This window comes from Macaca nemestrina, chromosome 9, assembly GCF_043159975.1.
Source record: "Macaca nemestrina isolate mMacNem1 chromosome 9, mMacNem.hap1, whole genome shotgun sequence".
NCBI classification, from domain to species: Eukaryota; Metazoa; Chordata; class Mammalia; order Primates; family Cercopithecidae; genus Macaca; species Macaca nemestrina.
In genome coordinates, this window is record NC_092133.1 from 131,628,625 (window position 1) to 131,649,030 (window position 20,406).

Genomic DNA, 20,406 nt, shown 5'->3' on the forward strand with positions numbered 1-20,406 from the left:
TACATTTGATATTAACATCAGGAAAATCAACTAAAATTAAATACACTAAGTAAACAATGTACAAAAATCACGTTTCAGAAAATGACCTGAGAGTTCAAGTCCAGTTTCTCCAGGAAAATGTGTAAAAAAATGTAATGAGAATTGTACAGTTTATGAACTCTCTGCCAAATTTTGCTGGGTCTTTTATATAGTCTGAATATAGTTTTCTTTTTTGGTGGAGGATAGAGGCTCGCTCTCTCGCCCAGGCTGGAATGCAGTGGTGCGGTCTCAGCTCACTGCAACCTCCGCCTCCCAGGTTCAAGCGATTCTCCTGCCTCAGCCTCCCAAGTAGCTGGGACTACAGGCACCCACCACCACGCCCGGCTAATTTTTGTATTTTTAGTAGAGACGGCATTTCACCATATTGGTCAGGCTGGTCTTGAACTCCTGACCTTAGGTGATCCGCCCATCTCAGGCTCCCAAAGTGCTGGGATTACAGGCGTGAGCCACTGCACCCAGCCTAGTCTGAATGTTTTCAATTGGTATCAAATGTATTTACATTTTCTTTGGCTTGGTAAAATGCCATCTTGACAAAGCCAGCTTCCAGAGCTAAACTTAAAATCAATCCTTGATACTAAATCCATCATAGGTGGGTAGGCACCTATAAGCAGTTTTAAAAAACAAAAGTATTTTTGAAGCACCTGTACATTAAACAACACCTATAATCCCAGCAGTTTGGAAGGCTGAGGCAGGAGGATCACTTAAGGCCAGGAGTTTGAGATCAGTCTGGGCAACACAGGGAAACCCCATCTCTACTACTTAAAAAAAAGAAAACAGAAAGGGCATCTGACGTACTGAATACAAAGAGAAAGTACTGAGGACGAAGATTACCACTGGATACCACGTCGGGCAGTTACCCTGGGAAACTGTCATGTCTGTATCCTTCAAATTGCTTGGTGATGTCAACTAATACAGAAAGAGCTCTTAGTAGAATGTCTGGCACATCATAAAGCCTCGGTAAATCAGGCACAATTGATATCATCACTTAAACATGGTGGCCTTTTAAAAAGGCCACGTGGCAAAACCCCATCTCTACAAAAAAAATATAAAAATCAGCTGGGCGTGGTGGTGTGCACCAGTAGTCCCAGTTACTCAGGGGGCTGAGGCAGGATTGCCTGAGTCCAGGAGATTGAGGCTGCAGTGAGCTGTGATTGTACCACTGCACTCCACCCTGGGCAACAGAGCAAGACTCTGTCCCTAAATAAAACAGGCTGGGCGTGGTGGCTCACACCTATAATCCCACCACTTTGGGAGGCTGAGGTGGGCAGATCACTTGAGGATCAGGAGTTCCAGACCAGCCTGGCCAACACGGTGAAGCCCTGCCTCTACTAAAAATACAAAAATCAGCTGGGTGTGGTGGTGTGCACCTGTAATCCCAGCTACTCGGGAGGCTGAGGCAGCAGAATCGCTTGAACCAGGAGGTAGAGGTTGCAGTGAGCTGAGATTGAACCAGTGCACTCCATCCTGGGCGACACAGCGAGACTGTCTCAAAAAATAAAAATAAAAATAAATAAAAGCGACCGGGTAGAAAAGCAACGTATTTCATAGAAAGCATTTTATTATCAGAACAGTATGATTTCCTATGCTTAAGATCTATTTATTATGTTATTTTTACAAGTAGCAAAGTCCCTCTGTTTTTTTCCCCAGGTGATGTACATGAATATAAAAAGCGGCTGATGTCCACACTGCCTGGCCCGCCCGCATCAGGGTTGGCAGGAAGCTGCGGCTGATGAGCAGCTCCCAAGCGGCGGGGCGGGGCCTCCTCTTCTCCAGCTCCAGCACGCTCATCAGTCGTCCTCTTGCTGATTTCTCTTCTGCCAAAGAAAACCAAGGGGACATTAAAATAGCACATGCTCCTTGGGATATCTGCTCAGCAGGTGTAATTTTCTAGAGGTCTTGGCAAAGATGTGATTAAAAATTGTCATGGAAAACCATGCTTTAATTCATTAAACTAGTTTATCACTTTGACTCCTGAGCAAATTATCCTCAGGTACTTGAGTATTTTCTTCTCTTTCTTCCATACATACAGAAACTCCTACACAGAAATCCACACAGAAGTATAAATATTCACATTCCCTCTTGAGTAAAATCACCACCAGAGCAGAGACTTGCTCTCCGTGCAGCCCTCTAACAATATACACACTTTCTTCACAGTTACAAGTATTTTGAAAAATGTTCAAAAGGCATATACAGCATAAAAACATTTTCTGTCACTCTAATCAATAAATTATGCCTTCAGCTCCTATTTTATATTTAATTAGAAAATGACCTAACTCACTAACTCGGCTCCATTCATAAGCATCAAAGTCTAGGTGATACAGGATTCCAGTGAAATATTATATAAAAGCCAATTTGAAGGTCTATTTGAAAAGACGGCCAGCATACTAAATGCACATAGACTTTACCAGCTTAAGGAAGTCTATTAGCTTGTGAGCGTCCTCCCCTGTAGACAGGTCTACAAAGTCCTTGGGCAGCCGGTAACTCAAATAGGGGCTGGGCTGGACTGTCACTTCACTGTTGGTGCAACGGAAAGCTGGGGAATCCTGTACAAAGAAGAAAAAGGAGAAAGAACGTCAGTCATTTATTTTTAGGTCTATTCTCTGAACTAAAAAAGAACCTAGCAGAACAATTTCAACTCCATGTTTTCTTCTGTACCTGGTAAGGAGAAAGGAAGATTCTAAAGTTAAAATGAGCTGGGCACGGTGGCTCACGTCTGTAATTCCAGCTGGAGTACAGTGGCTCACCGCAGCCTCGACCTCCTGGGCTCAGGTGAACCTCGCACTTCAGCCTCCCAAGTAGCTGAGACTATAGGCATGCGCCACCACACCTAGCTGAGTTTTTAAAATTTTAGTACAGACAAGGTCTCAGTATGTTGCCCAGGCTGGTCTTGATCTCCTGAGCTGAAGCAATCCTCCTGCCTTGGCCTCCCAAAGTGTTAAGATTACAGGCTCGGTGGGCTGCTGCACCCAGCCCAAACTATTTTCTTTTTCTCTTTTTTTTTTTTTTTTTTTTTTGAGGCAAAGTCTCGCTCTGCTCTCAGGCTGGAGTGCAGTGCTGGGGCACGATCTCTGTTACCCAGGTTTCTGTTGCTCACTGCAACCTCTGCCTCCCGGGTTTAAGCGATTCTCCCACTCTAGCTTCCTGAGTGGCTGGGACTACAGGCATGCGTCACCACGTCCGGCCAATTTTTGTATTTTTAGTAGAGATGGGGATTTCACTATGTTGGCCAGGCTGGTCTCAAACTCCTGACCTCAGGTGATCTGCCTGCCTCAGCCTCCCAAAGTGCTAGGATTACAGGCATGAACCACCATGCCTAGCTGCCAAAACTAATTTTTTTTTTTTAGACGAAGTTTCACTCTTGTTGCCCAGGCTGGAGTGCAATGGAGTGATCTTGGCTCACCACAACCTGTGCCTCCTGGGCTCAAGCGTTTCTCCTGCCTCAGCCTCCCGAGTAGCTGGGATTACAGGCATGCGCCACCACGCCCGGCTACTTTTTGTATTTTTAGTAGAGACAGGTTTTTCCATGTTGGTCAGGATGGTCTCGAACTCACAACCTCAGGTGATCCACCTGCCTCGGCCTCCCAAAGGGCTGGGATTACAGGTGTGAGCCACTGCACCCGGCCGGTTTTTTTTTTTTTTTTTTTTTTGAGATGGAGTCTCGCTCTGTCACCCAGGCTGGAGTGCAATGGTGTGATCTCGGCTCACTGCTGCAACCTCTACCTTCCAGGTTCAAGTAACTCTCCTGCCTCAGCCTCCCAAGTAGCTGGGATTACAGGCACCCGCCACCAGGCCCGGCTAATTTTTTGTATTTTTAGTAGAGACGGAGTTTCACCATGTTGGCCAGGCTGGTCTCGAACTCCCGACCTCAGGTGATCCACCAGTCTCGGCCTCCCAAAGTACTGGAATTATAGGTGTGAGCCACTACGTCTGGCCCAAAACTATTTTTTAAAAGATATAAAATGCTCACAAGAGAACACTGTGAAAATCTCAGGACATGTAATTGTGTATATAGTATGATCTCATTTATTTACAAAGGTCTATATATGTGTTTAAATGCACATTATATAGCAAAATATAAACACTGGTTCTCAAGGTGGTAGAGTCATAGGTGATTTTAAAATTTTCTTTAAGAATGAGCATGTTACTTTTATGGGCAGAAAACAGCACTACAAAGTTGTTTAAAGATTAAAGTTTGGCTGTGAAGCTGACAGGAAAGGAGAGAGTGGCTGGGTGAAGAAACCAGGTTGAACAATGTTTTGCTTTTTTCGGATGGGAGGTATCTGAACATGACTAAATCTGGACGGACAGAGTTGGTGGAGAGGAAGAATTGGAAAAAGAGCAGAGGGCAGCTGGAGAGAGAGGAGGACACAGTGTCCTGAGTGGGAGATCAGACTCAGGAAGGGATGGACGAGCTTGTAGGTGTGATGAGAAATCAACTGAGGGAATTCTCTCATCAGTGGGTTCCCTTTTCCTGGAAAGAGGATGTTAAATCATCCACTGAGAGGAAGGAAGGACTGATGGGAGACTGAGAAGCATCAAGGCGTGAACCAGTCACCGTGGAAATGGAGGAGAAAGCTGACAGGAACCCGCTGGTCTGCACATATGTAACTTCTCCGTCAGCCTCAGCAGCTGGCACTGAGGTCACAAGGAACAGATGCATGAGCTGATCTGGGACCAAGATTCCTCCAGGTTGGGTGTGACAGAAGCAGCTCAGAAAAGGAACTGAAAAAACGGATCAGATGATCCTGACTTCTGTAATAAAGTTAAGTGGTACCCGCCTCTTTGACCACCACCACGGGGAAGTTAGCTACCAGGAAAGCTGTGTTACACTCTGCGCTTCCCAAGGGTCCTGGCCATTCCGCCTACCTGTGCGTCTGCAGAACAAGCGGTCAGTCAGTAGACTGAAAAGGTTTATGTTGTATCTATCTTAAAAATGTCTTACCTGCTCTTGAGCATCTACTTCACTAAAATCGCCGTTTAAGTTGTTCTCAGATATCAGTTCTTCCCAGGTGAACAGCAGTGAATCTGTGACTTCACCAAATGGATTAAAATCAATGAGCCACACCTTCCCCTGTAGCACAGAGAGAGAAAAAACAAAAACAAACGCAGTCTGTACTCTGTCTTCTGAGAAAGAAACGTGTTTTTATTCTGAGACAGGCTCTCATGCTGTTGCCCAGGCTGCAGCGCAGCGGTGTGATCACGGCTCACTGCAGCCTCGACCTCCTGGGCTCAAAGGATCCTCTTGCCTCAGCCTCCTGAGTACCTGGGACTACAGGCATGCGCCACCACATGCAGCTAATTTTTGTGTTTTCTTAGAGGACAGGGTCTCGCCATGTTGCCCAGGCTGGTCTTGAACTCTTGGGTTCAAGCGATCCTCTCACCTCAGCCTCCCAAAGTGCTGGGATTATAGACATGAGCCACGTCACCTGGCCAGAAAGATATTCTTCATATTATTGTAATCTTAAAAATCTCACTTATTTCAAAAGATCATCCCTCTAGGTCCCATCTGAGAAAGGGCCGCCTGTCTGAATAGAGTAGACAGAGATCTAAAGGGAGGGCCCCCTGTGAATTTAGAGAGAAGGGACCCAGAAAAGCTCTGCCTAAGAGATACGTTCCAACTCCAGCCTCAAGCCACATGGAATTTTAAGTCAAAGATTCTAGCAGGGCCGGGCACAGTGGCTCACACCTATAATCCCAGCACTTTGGGAGCCTGAGGCGGACAGATCACTTGAGCTTAGGAGTTCAAGACCAGCCTGGGCAACATGGTGAAACCCCATCTCTACAGAAAAATATATAAAAATTAGCTGAGGCTGGGCGCGGTGGCTCACGCCTGTAATCCCAGCACTTTGGGAGGCCGAGACGGGTGGATCACGAGGTCAGGAGATTGAGACCATCCTGGCTAACACGGTTAAACCCTGTCTCTACTAAAAATACAAAAAATTAGTCTGGCGTGGTGGCGGGCGCCTGTAGTCCCAGCTACTCGGGAGGCTGAGGCAGGAGAATGGCGTGAACCCGGGAGGTGGAGCTTGCAGTGAGCCGAGATTGCGCCACTGAACTCCAGCCTGGGCAACAGAGTGAGACTCTGTCTCAAAAAAAAAAAAAAAAAATTCGCTGAATGTGGTGGCACACGCCTGTAGTCCCAGCTACGCAGGGGGCTGAGGTAGGAGGATCACTTGAGCTCAGGAGGTCAAGGCTGCTGTGAGCCATGATCACAACACGCGCTCCATCTACCCTGGGTGACAAAGCAAGACTGTGTCTCCCAAAAAAAAAAAAATTGCAGCAGGAAAGGGAACGGTCACCCAAAGGCTTAGGGTCTGTGTCTGACTAAAGCGCCTTCCCGGAGCCTTCAGTGCTCCGTTCAGGGGCAGCCAGACAGAGCCAGGCAGTGCCTGCGGCTCCAGAGAGCAGCGCTTCTGACTCAGGAAGGTCTGCTGCCAAGAATGGATTTTTTTTTTTTTTTTACCATATGCAAGTATGAAGACGCTGCTTTCTTTCTTTTTTTTTTTTTTTTTTGAGAATCTCACTCTGTTGCCCAAGCTGGAGTACAGTGGTGTGATCTTGGCTCACTGCAACCTCCGCCTCCTAGGTTCAAGTGATTCTCCTGCCTCAGCTCCCGAGTAGCTGGGATTACAGGCATGCGCCACTATGCTTGGTTAATTTTTGTATTTTTACTAGAGATAGGGTCTTACCATGCTGGCCATGGTCTGGTCTCAAACTCCTAACCTCAAATGTCCTCCCGCCTTGGCCTCCCTGTGAGCCACCCTGCCCAGCCTGAAGATGCTGTTTTCTTTCTATGTGAATGTAGTAAGTCTGTAGAATAGAGCTTGGCAGCATATGAAGGGGAGGTTGGCCTCTGAGCAGAAAACAGCCAGTACTGACACGCAGAGAGCAGAGGCGCATGGGCCACACCGCCAGGAATGACGGCCACGGCGTCTGATCACGAACACCTATTGACACGAAGTGGATGGAGCAAAGATAAACCTTTTCCCACTGAAACATTCATACATTTGCGCCGTTTGGTTAACAATGAATGTTCTTTTTCTATAAATGTGTTGCCGCCAGGTCCTGAGCGTGTGTGTGCATGAAATTCCAAGCACCAAGACCGCTGAGCCAGCATGCCTAATATCTGGTGCTGCTTCTCAGCTGAGCGAGAGCAAAATGTTAAGAAAGATGAAACATCTTATTAGGACTTGCTTCAAATTCCAGAGCCTCTAGTAAGTGGCATAAGCCTGTCGCAGGAGGCTTTCAGCACACCCAGTTGGGTAAGTTCCTCATTTTCTACGAGCCCCAGGAGATGCCCTGCAAATCTCTCTCACTGCTTGAGTTGTTTCCTCATCTCCATTTAGTACCCACTTCTTCATTCCTGGAACTATGTGAAACAGTATCAGCCATCAAACAACTTCTTCGTAATCATGTCAACTTCATTTTGGCGAATACTGCTAAGATGTCTTCAATATATGTCATGATAACAAAATGGATATCTTCTAACTTCCAAACCCTTTCTACTTGACTTATTTATTTATTTATTTATTTATTTATTTATTTATTTATTTTGAGACAGAGTCTCGCTCTGTCACCCAGGCTGGAGTGCAGTGGCGTGATCTCTGCTCACTGCAACCTCCGCCTCCCAGGTTCAAGTGATTCTCCTGCCTCAGCCTCCCGAGTAGCTGGGACTACAGGCGTCCACCACCACACCTGGCTAATTTTTTGTATTTTTAGTAGAGATGAGGTTTCACCGTGTTAGTCAGGATGGTCTCCATCTCCTGACCTCATGATCGGCCTGGCTTCGTCTCCCAAAGTGTTGGGATTACAGGTGTGACCCACTGTGCCCAGCCCCTACTTGGCTTTTTATAATCAGTAAAACGAACTCATTATTTTTTTTAAACTATCACATCTTTAATATAGGAATATGCCACAATGCAAAAAACCAAAACACATTTTTTCCTTTTTTTTTCTGAGACACAGTTTCACTCTTGTGGCCCAGGCAGGAGTGCAATGGTGTGATCTCACCTCACCACAACTTCCCCTTCCTGGGTTCATGCAATTCTCCTGCCTCCACCTCCCAAGGAGCTGGGACTACAGGCATGCGCCACCATGCCCAGCTAATTTTCTATTTTTGGTTGAGACTGGGTGTCACCATGTTGGTCAGGCTGGTCTCCAATTCTTAAACTCAGGTGATCCGCCCACCTTGGCCTCCTAAAGTGCCGAGATTACAGGCATTAGCCACTGCACCCGGCCCAAAACACATTTTTTTTTTTTTTTTTTTTTTGAGATGGAGTCTCCCTCTGCCCCCCAGGCTGGAGTGCAGTGGCCGGATCTCAGCTCACTGCAAGCTCCGCCTCCCGGGTTTACGCCATTCTCCTGCCTCAGCCTCCCGAGTAGCTGGGACTACAGGCGCCCGCCACCTCGCCCGGCTAGTTTTTTGTATTTTTTAGTAGAGACGGGGTTTCACTGTGTTAGCCAGGATGGTCTTGATCTCCTGACCTCGTGATCCACCCGTCTCGGCCTCCCAAAGTGCTGGGATTACAGGCTTGAGCCACCGCGCCCGGCCCAAAACACATTTTTAAATGAAAACAAACCACCACTTTAATTGGCAGTGTACTCTGTAGCTCACAAGCTATCCTCTAGTACAAAAAAATGAGGAAGTAAAAAAAAACCCAGCTATAATCAGGCTTTAATAAAGTAGGAGGATCAGGATCAAGATTTTATAACTTTTTTTTTTTTTTGAGACGGAATCTTGCTCAGTTGCCCAGGCTGGAGTGCAGTGGCGTGATCTCGGCTCACTGCAAGCTCCGCCCCCCGGGTTCACGCCATTCTCCTGCCTCAGCCTCCCAAGTAGCTGGGACTACAGGCGCCCGCCGCCACACCCGGCTAATTTTTTGCATTTTTAAAAAATACAGACGGGGTTTAACCGTGTTAGCCAGGATGGTCTCGATCTCCTGACCTCGTGATCCGCCCACCTCAGCCTCCCAAAGTGCTGGGATTACAGGTGTGAGCCACCGTGCCCAGCCATAACTTTTTTTTTGAGACAGAGTCTTGCCCTGTTTTTGTGAGTACAGTCGCGTGATCTCAGCTCATTGCAACCTCCTCCTCCTGGGCTCAAGTGATCCTCCTGCCTCAGCCTCCCAAGTAGCTGGGATTACAGGCACCTGCCACTGTGCCTGACTAATTTCTGTATTTTTAGTAGAGATGGGGTTTCACCATGTTGGCCAGGCTGGTCTTGAGCTCCTGACCTCAGCTGATCTGCCTGCCTCAGCCTCCTAAAGTGCTGGGATTACAGGCGTGAGCCACCACGCCCAGCCATAACATGTTTTCACATGACATCTCAAGCAAAAACAGCCTGAGAAGTTAATTCTGCTTTGAGGCAATCCAATAAGCAAAGAGCAGTGGGACTAACTGTCCTTTTACCAACTGACTGTCCCCCTATCCCTATCAAGCTGTAGGGACCAGACACTGTGTTAGGCACTAGGGTATGAAGATCGTAACACAGAATCGATTCCTTCCAAGAGCTCAGGCTTGAGCAGAACACACATCTCCTCCCCAAAACAGAACCAAAAACCATTCAACAATGGCAATGTGCAGGGTATTTTGCTTCGAGAGAAGGAAGAACAGGGAATTGTGAGAGTGGAGAGGCACAAAGGAGAGTGTGCCTACATGTGCGAGGGAAGGCTGGAAACGCTTCCCAAAGGACCTGGGCACCTGAGGGATAACAGCGATGCTCTGGGAGGAAGGTGGTGTTGGCAGGAAAAGCGGACTACTTAACAAGAACGGCGGCTCTCATGTGCAGAGGCCACGCCACGACCGCCCGTTGTGGGAACAGGTTATTTTGGCTGGAGTGTGAGATATGTGAGGGCTCCAGAAACACAGCCAGCTATGGTAACTCTCAAGGCCTGCTATTCCAAACAGGATGAAACACATGCTATGACACGCCCTTTAAAAGTGTAATTGAGATTATGAGAAAGACCAGGAAATCCCCAGGGGCCAGAAACAAGAAGAACCCGAAGAACAGAACTAAACGAATCAACTCTAGTGCCGTGGGAACCTGTGGGAGGGTCTTCTAGCAGACGGGCCACGGGAAGGGAATCAGAACTCAGACGCCAACTCCAGAAGGCCACAGCCTCAGGAAAGGGGTGTGAGGAGACAGTTCTAACGGAGGGGCAGGAGACAATGACATTGTCCTCTGAATAAGTTTTGGGGAACATGGTAGAAGCAAATGAAAAATCCAAAATTTAGGATCTTTGGGATTCTCATTAAAAAAAGGACAAGCTCACTGAAGACGAACTCAAAGTAAAATAAACTGATTTTCAAAACAAAAAAGAAACAACCAGCCCGAATGAGAGTCTGCAAACGCAACAGGGATTAACGCCCTAAGAACTTGGGAAATCATCATCAATCTGAAGGACAGTCTAATATAAATATAAAAATATTGGTGCAGACAAAAAGACTAAGGGTGATCCATACCGCATACCAAACACGCAAAGGAACGAACACCAAACAGACCCAATATTGAAATGGAGAACAAGAAATTACAAAAGAACTAGACAAAAACCATGGGGAAGTATTTTTTTAAATGATGGCTAAAATTCAAAAGCCAGAAAAGAAGCAAATAATATAGGTGATCTTGTTTACAGGAAAAGATTAATGACAAAGGCCTCTGTAATACCTAAACAGTGCCTCTATTTTGAGGAAAATAATAGAAAAAAGTGAAAAAGACACGAAGCAATGGTTCATAGAAACAACCCTTAAATATACGAAAAGATAAACTTCATCCTCATTTACTAAGAAAAATAGAAATAGAAAGTATACTGAAACATCATTTCTCTATGAAACCCCAAAACCCTGAAGAGTGTGACCCTATATTGTAATGGCAAGCTCAGAGGAAGCCTGCAAGTACTCTGATGCATTCCCGGGGGGATCTGGTCAGATGTAACCTCTAGGGAGGGTAAACTGCAGTATCTGTCAACATTAAAATTCATTTCACTTTTGAGCCAGCAATCCCGCTTCTAGGAATTCACCCTGTAGATTCACCTGCAGCGTGGGAAATGACACACGTACGGGATTATTCACCATGGCAGTCTGCAGAAGACCAGACACAACCTGGTGTACACTGATAGGCATGACAGTTATGATCATGGCTCACTGCAGCCTCAACCTCCCAGTCTCAAGCGATCCTCCCAACTCAGCTCCCGGGAGGAGCTGGGGCTAGAGGCACAAACCACCACACCTGGCTCATTTTTACGTACAGATGAGGTCTCACTATGTTCAGCCCAGCTCATCTCGAACTCCTGGGCTCAAGCCATCCTCCCACCTCAGCTTCCCAAAGTGCTGAAAATACAGGCGTGAGCCACCACAATGGCCTAAAGCCCCTCTTTCTAGTAACTCTTGACACCATCATCTTTGAAGACAATGAGGTGAAAATAGAGTGATGTCTTCTGACGTAAGCGTTAAATGAACAGTTAACAGTTATTCTGGGACATGACCATATGGGCCATATCTTTTTGTCCAAAGATGATTTAAAGATGTCCAAAGGTGATTCAGATCAAATGACTGTCTCACTTACAATGAGGCTGATCTAAGCACGGAGGGGGAGTGAGAAATATTCTGCTCGTGTGTTGTGACACCCGGGAAAACGCATCTGCTAGCTTCTTCACAATGTCAAAGAGCACTCAGCACCAAACAGCATTTAGTGACTTAAACTTCTTAATAAAGATGACATGTCTTGGGCAGTGAAATCTCTGCTCTAGTAATTCTTCATTAAGTCAGCAGTACGTAAGTTTACTAATAAGTCACTTTAACTTTTTCCTTACAGAAGTTTTCATCACTTTCAAGATTTAAAAAATAAACTAATCCTCTTCTGTCTAAAAATAAAACTAACTCAAACTGAGTCACTTTTAAAATAATAATAATAATAATAAATATTATTATTTTTTGAGACAGCGTTTTGCTCTTGTTGCCCAGGCTGCAGTGCAATGGCGCGATCTCGACTCACTGCAACCTCCACCTCCCGGTTCAAGCGATTCTCCTGCCTCAGCTTCCCGTGTAGCTAGGATTACAGGCATGCGCCACCATGCCTGGCTAATTTTGTATTTTTAGTAGAGACGGGGTTTTTCTATATTGGTCAGGCGGGTTTCGAACTCCCCATCTCAGGTGATCTGCCTGCCTTGGCCTCCCAAAGTGCTGGGATTACAGGCCTGAGCCACCGCACCCAGCCAAAATAATTATATAAATATCAAGTGGCCAACTCCTGGCCGCATTTAAGTGTGCAAACTGAACTATTTTAAGCAGGCCCTGACCTCGGACACAAATGACAAGTAGGATGGAAGGTGCCCATTTACCGACCGGCTCGATAAAGAATCCCTAAATCATGGTACACAATGATTTCAGGTATTAAGTCCCCTAATGTTAGGTATATTTTAAGGGGAGATTTTTGACCATGGTGAATTTCAAACACCTTAGTTGGTATGAGGGAAAAAAAAAAATTTGAGGAGGGGATGGGGTCTCACTCTGCCACCCAGGCTGGAGAGCAGTGGCGCAACAAAGGCTCACTGCAGCCGTGAATTCCTGGGCTCAAGGGATCCTCCCAGCTCAGCCTCTTGCATAACTGGGACTACAGGCACACACCACCAGGCCTGGATATTTTCTTTTTCTCTTTTGAGGCAGAGTCTCGCTCTGTTGCCCAGGCTGGAGCGCAATGGCGCAATCTCGGCTCACTGCAACCTCTGCCTCCTGAGTAGCTGGGATTATAGGCACCCACCACCATGCCTGGCTCATTTTTTTGTATTTTTAGTAAAGATGGGGTTTCACCATGTTGGCCAAGCTGATCTCGAACTTGTGACCTCAAGTGATCCTCCTGCCTCAGCCTCCCAGAGTGCTGGGGTTACAGGGGTGAGCCACTGTGCCTGGCCTGGGCTGATTTTTTTTTATTTTTAGTAGAGATGAGGTCTCACTATGTTGCCCAGGCTAGTCTCAAACTCCTGAGCTCAAATGATGTCCCTGCCTCAGCCTCCCAAAGCGCTGGGAATACAGGCGTGAGCTGCTGCACCCAGACAAAATATTTTTTGAGCAGTAGATCCTTCATACACATAGCAAAGGCATGCTCTGCCTGCTTATAAAACCAGCTCTTATTTTAAAGCATATCAGACAGAGTTTTTACTTACCCTACTGTCTCTGTATATATCGAACACAACTGTAAAGGAGAAAAAAAGTCCGTTATTAATGAACTAATATTTCATGATGTAAATCTCCTTTTGAAAATTAAAGTATGTTTTAATCAAAGACAACAGAATATAAATGACCCTGAGGACTTAATGCTTCTAAATCTCAAAACTTCAAACATAAAAAGGCATCCTGCCATGTTTTATTTATATAACTTTGCTTTACTGTTCTCTGTTCCCCAACCATAATCCCCTATATTTAAAAATTCAAACCAAACACCAACATCATCTCAACCAGTTCCCCATCATAGACCGGTTCTATGGGAATGACGGGAGGAGTCACTGAGCAAAGTACTGGTGAAAGGGGCATCAATCACTGATCCGGGAGAATGCAATGAGCAAAGCTTATAATAGAAAGCAGAAAATCGAATGAGGCCTGAAGCATGATTCATCTTATTTTAAATCAAATCTGCCACAGAGCCCAGTCTTGGCAAGTAGAGAAAATGTCAATCATAGCAGATATAATTTTCAGATGTATGAAAACTCTCACACAATATACTTTCAATTCCTAAAAACAACCCACAAATGTTTACTTTGTAACTGGTGCTGTCTTTGATCATTCAGAGAAGCTGGAAAGGTAGATGGGACTTTGTTCTCTGTAGACAGCCCCTTTGAAATATACAATCAAACATCTAAAATAAGAGGGGGAACTGACTTCGCAGTAAAAATAGATTTTAGTTAAGTAAGATGAAATTAACATTGCTGGTGCGGTGGCTCACACCTGTAATCCCAGCACACTGGGAGGCTGAAGTAGGCGGATCACTTGAGGCCAGGAGCTCAAGACCAGCCTGGCAAACATGGCAAAATTCCATCTCTACTAAACATACAAAAAATTAGTCGGGTGTGGTGATGTGCACCTGTAGCCCCAGCTACTTGGGAGACTGAAGCAGGAGAATCACCTGAACCCAAGAGATGCAGGCTGCGTGAGCCAAGATCGTACCACTGCACTCCAGCCTGGGTGACAGAGTGAGACTGTCTCCAGATAAAAAAAAATAATAATAAGAAGAAGAAATTAACATACAAACTATCAAAAATAACAAATAATAATATAGTAAAATACTTAAAATACAGTATTTCAAATCTAGTTATTAGGATATACACCATAGTAAATAAGGTCCAGCAACACTGTATATTTCATTTCATTTTACTGGATCAATAAAAAAATACTCACAGTCTTCATCTAAGAATTTGTACTGTATGTGTTTCTTGAAAAAGTCTTGTATACATCTGCAAATTTCTTCCTTTTGTTTAGAAATATGATCATAGTATTGTGTGTAGTCTCTTTGAGAAATACCTGACAAGAAAATATTTTACATTCTGTTATTATACAATATTCTTTTCAAAAACATCAATACGTGATTTAAACATTTTGTGGAAAGAACCATTAAAGTAGATTAGAAGATCACCCGGATGGGTGCTGCATTACACACGACCCAGCTGTAAGGACTCATATGAACAGGGGAATCCTGAAGTATTACACTGCCGTGTCTTCTTACTTCTGGAAGAATTTACTGTTTTTTTTTTTTTGAGACAGAGTCTCACTCTATCGCCCAGGCTGGAGTGCAGTGGCATGATCTCGGCTCACTGCAACCTCTGCTGCCCAAGTTCAAGCGATTCTCCTGCCTCAGCTCCCGAGTAGTTGGGATTACAGACACCTGCCACCGCGCCTGGCTAATTTTTTTTTTTGTATTTTTAGCAGAGACGGTCTTTCACCATCTTGGCCAGGCTGGCCTTGAATTTGATCTCATGATCCACCCACCTCGGCCTCTCAAAGTGCTGGGATTACAGGTATAAGCCACCACACTCGGCCTTTTTTCTTTTTTTCTTTTTTCTTTTAGAGACAGGGTCTCATTCTGTTGCCCAGGCTGGAGTACAGTGGCACAATCATAGCTTATCACAACCTCCACCTCCTGAGCTCAAGTGACCCTCACACCTCAGTCTCCCGAGTAGCCGGGACGACAGGCATGTGCCACCATGCCTGGCTCATGGTTTTATTTTTTGTAGAGACGGGGTCTCAGTACATTGCCCAGGCTGGTCTTGAACTCCTGGCCTTAAGCAATCCTCCAGCCTTGGCCTCTCAAACTGTTGGGATTACAGGTGTGAGCCACAGCACCTAGCCCATGGAAACAGTTATTTTCATTTAGTAAAATGGAAGGAATTCGAAGTCACAAAAAGTCTTGTTATGTAAAAAATTAAAGCAGCAATTCTAAGCCCGCACACGTAATCGACTGCTGCTGCTTTGATTTCCTCCAAAGAAGTCTGCAAATTGGTATACTCTTCCACTTTCCTCGGGAAAACAGCATTCTTCACCAGATGCCTGCCGTATTCAGACTGTATTGCCTAGAAGCAGTCTGTTTTCCTTGTTCACACGTGCTACTTGGCCTTCACAGCCTGCTCGTTCAAGCCATGGAAAAGTAAACATTCCTTTTTTCAGAGTGACTTGCTGACATGAGTCCAAACACACTAACGGGACTATTACACAAACTCCCTCAATTTGCTCCGGTCCTAGGGAAAAGTTCTCTGCTCTGAAATTCGGGCTTCCTATTCCTCAATCATGTGCCAACAGGACCCCCTTCTTTAGAGCACCTACACTGCAGCTTCCCCAAGAACATCGAGCAATATGAGAAGTGCGAGCACCCCAACTTTCTTTCAGGTGGGTTAACACATTTCAACATCACATTCAATGAATCAATATTGCTGATTTGATTGCATTCAAATTACACTTTTCTCGGTTGAAGATAAATTTTACTTCATGGAAAACATGCATAAACAAAATAAAGAACGAATTATCTTCAATATTTCACTTAAATAAATCATAGCAAACAAAATAGTAACCTGAGAGGAAAGAAAATGGGTGTCTTAGAAGAATACACTTACTTGTCCACATATTTTCTCTTGCTAGAATAATAAATAGTGCCCCAATAATAGAAATAAAGGTTCCAAAACTTGACTTTTTATGATGCTTAAAATAAGCAGACTATTGCTAAGTACTGTTTAGGAAAATTCCATACAGAGTTCCTGATTCCTAAATCAACCACCACTTTTATCTCTGGAATCCAGCCAGCCATGATTATCTGACAACACCGTTTCCCGTGGCAAGTGAATCTGGGCTCGGGATTCCTGTCAACACGGCATTCCAGAGAGTCAGTACCAACTGGTTAGAGGTGGCATCTGAGATGAAAACAGATTGACATCCCAGTCCTAATTACTGGAAATTTACTTCCCACAAAAGCTTGTCTTCTTTTAAAGATGACTTTCAAGGATAAAACAAACAAAAAAAACTCACCAATAAGCTTGTTTTCCTTGACAAAACATCGAAACTCAGCGCCAGGAATCAATTCACACCATTTTCGGAGAACAAGCTGTAGACAAAGGACAAAATATTTAATATAACACAACCATATGGTAAGGTCTACTAGGCAATTTTAGGTCAACACTGTATCTTAATGATTGCCGTTATCAAATGGTTTTTAAAAAAGAGGCATCATATAACATTCTTGGCTGGGCATGGTGGCACATGCCTGTCAGCTACTCAGGAGGCTGAGGAAGGAGAATCACTTGAACCCAGGAGGCGGAGGTTGTAGTGAGCAAAGATCACGCCATTGCACTCCAGCCTGGACAACAAGAGTGAAACTCCATCTCAAAAAAAAAAAAAATTCTTAACATGAGATGTAGGGAATAGAGTTGTGATCTATTATTCTAATAACCACAAGAAAATTGTGCTAAAATTCTATGACAAAATGCATCCTTGTCAGGTAGCTGCCATTTTGAGAGTTCTGACATACAAGCACACCATCAAGAATGTAGTTACATCTTTTCATCACAGTGCCATATGTCCATTCATATGTTCTGCACCCCTTGAGGAATATCAAATAATAAAGTAATTCCAGCCAGGCGCAGTGGCTCACTCCTGTAATCCCAGCACTTTGGGAGGCTGAGGCGGGCAGATCACCTGAGGTCAGGAGTTAGAGATCAGCCAGGCCAACATGGTGAAACTCCATCTCTACTAAAAATACAAAAAAATTAGCCAGGCGTGGTGGCAGGCACCTGTAGCCCCAGCAACTAGGGAGGCTGAGACATGAGAATCGCTTGAACCCAGGAAGCAGAGGCTGCAGGGAGCTGAGACTGCATCACTGCACTCTAGCCTGGGCAACAGAGCAAGACGCTATCTCAAAAATAAAATAAAATAATTCTAAACTTGTCTACCTTAAGTACCAAGAGGTAATCCTTACTTTGATATAATTATTATTGAGGTTTGTCACAATGAATCACCAAAACAACTCTCTCACTATTTTCTCAATATTTTAGTTAATCAATTCTACCCTTGGCCCAAATCACAAATGGGTCTTATTACTGTAATTAATAATTATTTAATATATATAAACTCTCATATACTATAGTAATAAGTTTCTCATCTTAAAAATCAGGAAAATTTCAGGTGGGACATTTTATGTATTTAAAAAAACATGTTTAAAATATGCCTTAGAAATTTTAAATGCACTGATTTCATTTTTCATTTATTATAAGCTCTTAGTCAAGCCTTATTATCTGATTTTCTTTTAATGTAATTATTAAATGGATCTGACACTAAAATATTACACAGTTCCTATCTATTAAAAGCCCATACAGGCATATACACACATACTTTTTTATATATATATATAGAGAGAGAGAGAGAGAAAGAGAGAGGCTACAGTGGTTTTACTTAGCAACAAATAAATAAGCAATTGTAGCACACAATTTACTGGAAAATTTGCATAAGGTTTATCAAAATACTATTTTGTATAGGTAATACATACACTCTGGTTGATTTTCACAAAACACAGAAAGGCATAGGGAGTTTCTCTCTCTCCCCCACCCTGTCCCTCTGTCTTTCTCCTCAGAGGCAACCAGTGCTATAGGTTTCTTGTGCATCTTTCCAGATTTATCCTACAAATACATAACTATATATAAAGAGAGAGAGAAAGAGTGTGTGTGTGTGTGTGTGTGTATTTTAAATACACACAGACAGGAGAAAACAATACACAGGATTCTACTTGCAACTTTTTTTATTTGAATTACTTGAAGAGTATCACTTTCCTACACTTTTAAAATTGAGTTTTAAATCTTATACACATGATAATGGTGTCTTTCAAAATGGCAATAAGAGAGCAAACTGCTGGTAAATAAATCTTGGAGGTAGATGATGACTTCTTTTTTTTTTTTTTTTTTTTTTTTGAGACGGAGTCTCACTCTGTCGTGGCCCAGGCTGGAGTGCAGTGGCCGGATCTCAGCTCACTGCAAGCTCCGCCTCCCAGGTCCACGCCATTCTCCTGCCTCAGCCTCCCGAGTAGCTGGGACTACAGGCGCCCGCCACCTCGCCCGGCTAGTGTTTTGTATTTTTTAGTAGAGACGGGGTTTCACCGTGTTAGCCAGGATGGTCTCGATCTCCTGACCTCGTGATCTGCCCGTCTCGGCCTCCCAAAGTGCCGGGATTACAGGCGTGAGCCACCGCGCCCGGCCAGATGATGACTTCTTAAAAAAGACTGTGCCTCAGAGAAAGGCTAAGGAAATGATCTCTTTCTAGTACCTGGCAGAAGCACCACAGCCAGGTACTTAATAGTTGTTTATTGTGTGAAGCAATCGCTATGACTATATTATTTAAAGTTATAGAAGTGTTTAATAAGCTGGGAAAATGCTCACACTATGCTATTAAGCAAGGGAAAAAAAATCTCACAGATTGTATGTAAGAATCTCACCTACAAGCACTCTAAAATCTAGTAATTGGTGGCTTGGTAAGAAGTCACTTAACTAGTAAATTAACTGCTCCATGCATACGGTATAATCCTAAAAGAGAAGTCTATCTACAGTCAACACATTAAAAATTACTCAACACAGTGAGTCAACAGACCAATTTTGAAAGCATGTGTACATACGTACAAAAGTAGCTAGAAGCAAACAGACACTAAAGATATATTTTTAAAATTACTGCACTAATTCGAATTGGTGTTACAAGACCAACAATGAAATGTAATTTTCACGTAAATGTAAAAATGCAATTATGGAGGAAAGATGACCATTCTCTTTTCAACAAACTATGAGTTGTCAAAGTTTTGGAAAGTTTGTATTTTGACAATGCAAGTGCAAGAAGGACCAGGAATGAGAGCTGAAACGTGGAGTCTGCATTTAGAAGAAAGTTAGGCCGGGCGCAGTGGCCCACGCCTGTAATCCCAGCATTTTGGGAGGCTGAGGCAGGCGTTTCACTTGAGGTCAGGAGTTCGAGACCATCCTGGTCAACATGGTGAAACCCAGTCTCTACCAGAAATACAAAAATTAGCTGGGTGGTGGTGGTGCACATCTGTAATCCCAGCTACTCAGGAGGCTGAGGCAGGAGAATTGCTTTAGTCCAGGAGGTGGAGGTTTCAATGAGCTGAGATCGTGCCACTGCACTCCATCCTGGGCAACAGAGCAAAACTGTGTCTCCAAAAAAAAAAAAAAAAAGTTATGTTTCGGATCCATTCACGACAGTTGATGAGCAGTTAGTTGTAGCTAAGAACCTGGTGCAGATCAGGGTATGTGCATGTGTGTTTTGTGTGTATACTTTCAAAACTAGGAAAATTTGGAATAAAAATTGAGGTTTACTACGTTTAAACTCATCAAAATTTCTAATGAAGTTGCTTTTTCACCATCCTCTTTTTTTTTTTGAGACAGAGCTTCACTCTTGTCACCCAGGCTGGAGTGCAATGGCACCATCTCAGCTCACTGCAACCTCCACCTCTAGGGTTCAAGCAATTCTTCAGCCTCAATTTCCCGAGTAGCTAAGATTACAGGCGACCACTACCATGCCCAGATTAACTTTGGTATTTTTAGTAGAGACGTGGGGTTTCGCCATGATGGCTGGGCTGGTCTCGAACTCCTGACCTCAGATGATGCGCCCACCTTGGCCTCTCAAAGTGCTGGGATTACAGGCATGAGCCACTGTGCCTGGCCTATCCTCTTATTCTTTTTTTTTTTTTTTTTGAGACGGAGTCTCGCTCTGTAGCCCAGGCTGGAGTGCAGTGGCCGGATCTCAGCTCACTGCAAGCTCCGCCTCCCGGGTTCACGCCATTCTCCTGCCTCAGCCTCCCGAGTAGCTGGGACTACAGGCGCTGCCACCTCGCCTGGCTATTTTTTG

At 44.3% G+C, this 20,406-nt stretch overlaps 1 protein-coding gene across 2 annotated transcripts in view; it reads right to left on the bottom strand.

The window, feature by feature from the left end:
* Nucleotides 1–1,577: 1,577 nt before the first annotated feature.
* Nucleotides 1,578–20,406, bottom strand: part of LOC105490611 (cell division cycle 123) — a 53,924-nt gene continuing 35,095 nt past the window's right edge. For both annotated transcript variants that reach the window (XM_011756406.3, XM_011756405.2), the window contains 6 exons: nucleotides 16,540–16,615; nucleotides 14,425–14,547; nucleotides 13,197–13,225; nucleotides 4,982–5,110; nucleotides 2,445–2,582; nucleotides 1,578–1,853 (listed from right to left, as the gene is read on the bottom strand). In XM_011756406.3, the coding sequence (XP_011754708.1) occupies nucleotides 1,827–1,853; nucleotides 2,445–2,582; nucleotides 4,982–5,110; nucleotides 13,197–13,225; nucleotides 14,425–14,547; nucleotides 16,540–16,615 (522 nt within the window). In that variant the 3' untranslated portion in view covers nucleotides 1,578–1,826. The remainder of the gene's footprint in view (nucleotides 1,854–2,444; nucleotides 2,583–4,981; nucleotides 5,111–13,196; nucleotides 13,226–14,424; nucleotides 14,548–16,539; nucleotides 16,616–20,406) is intronic.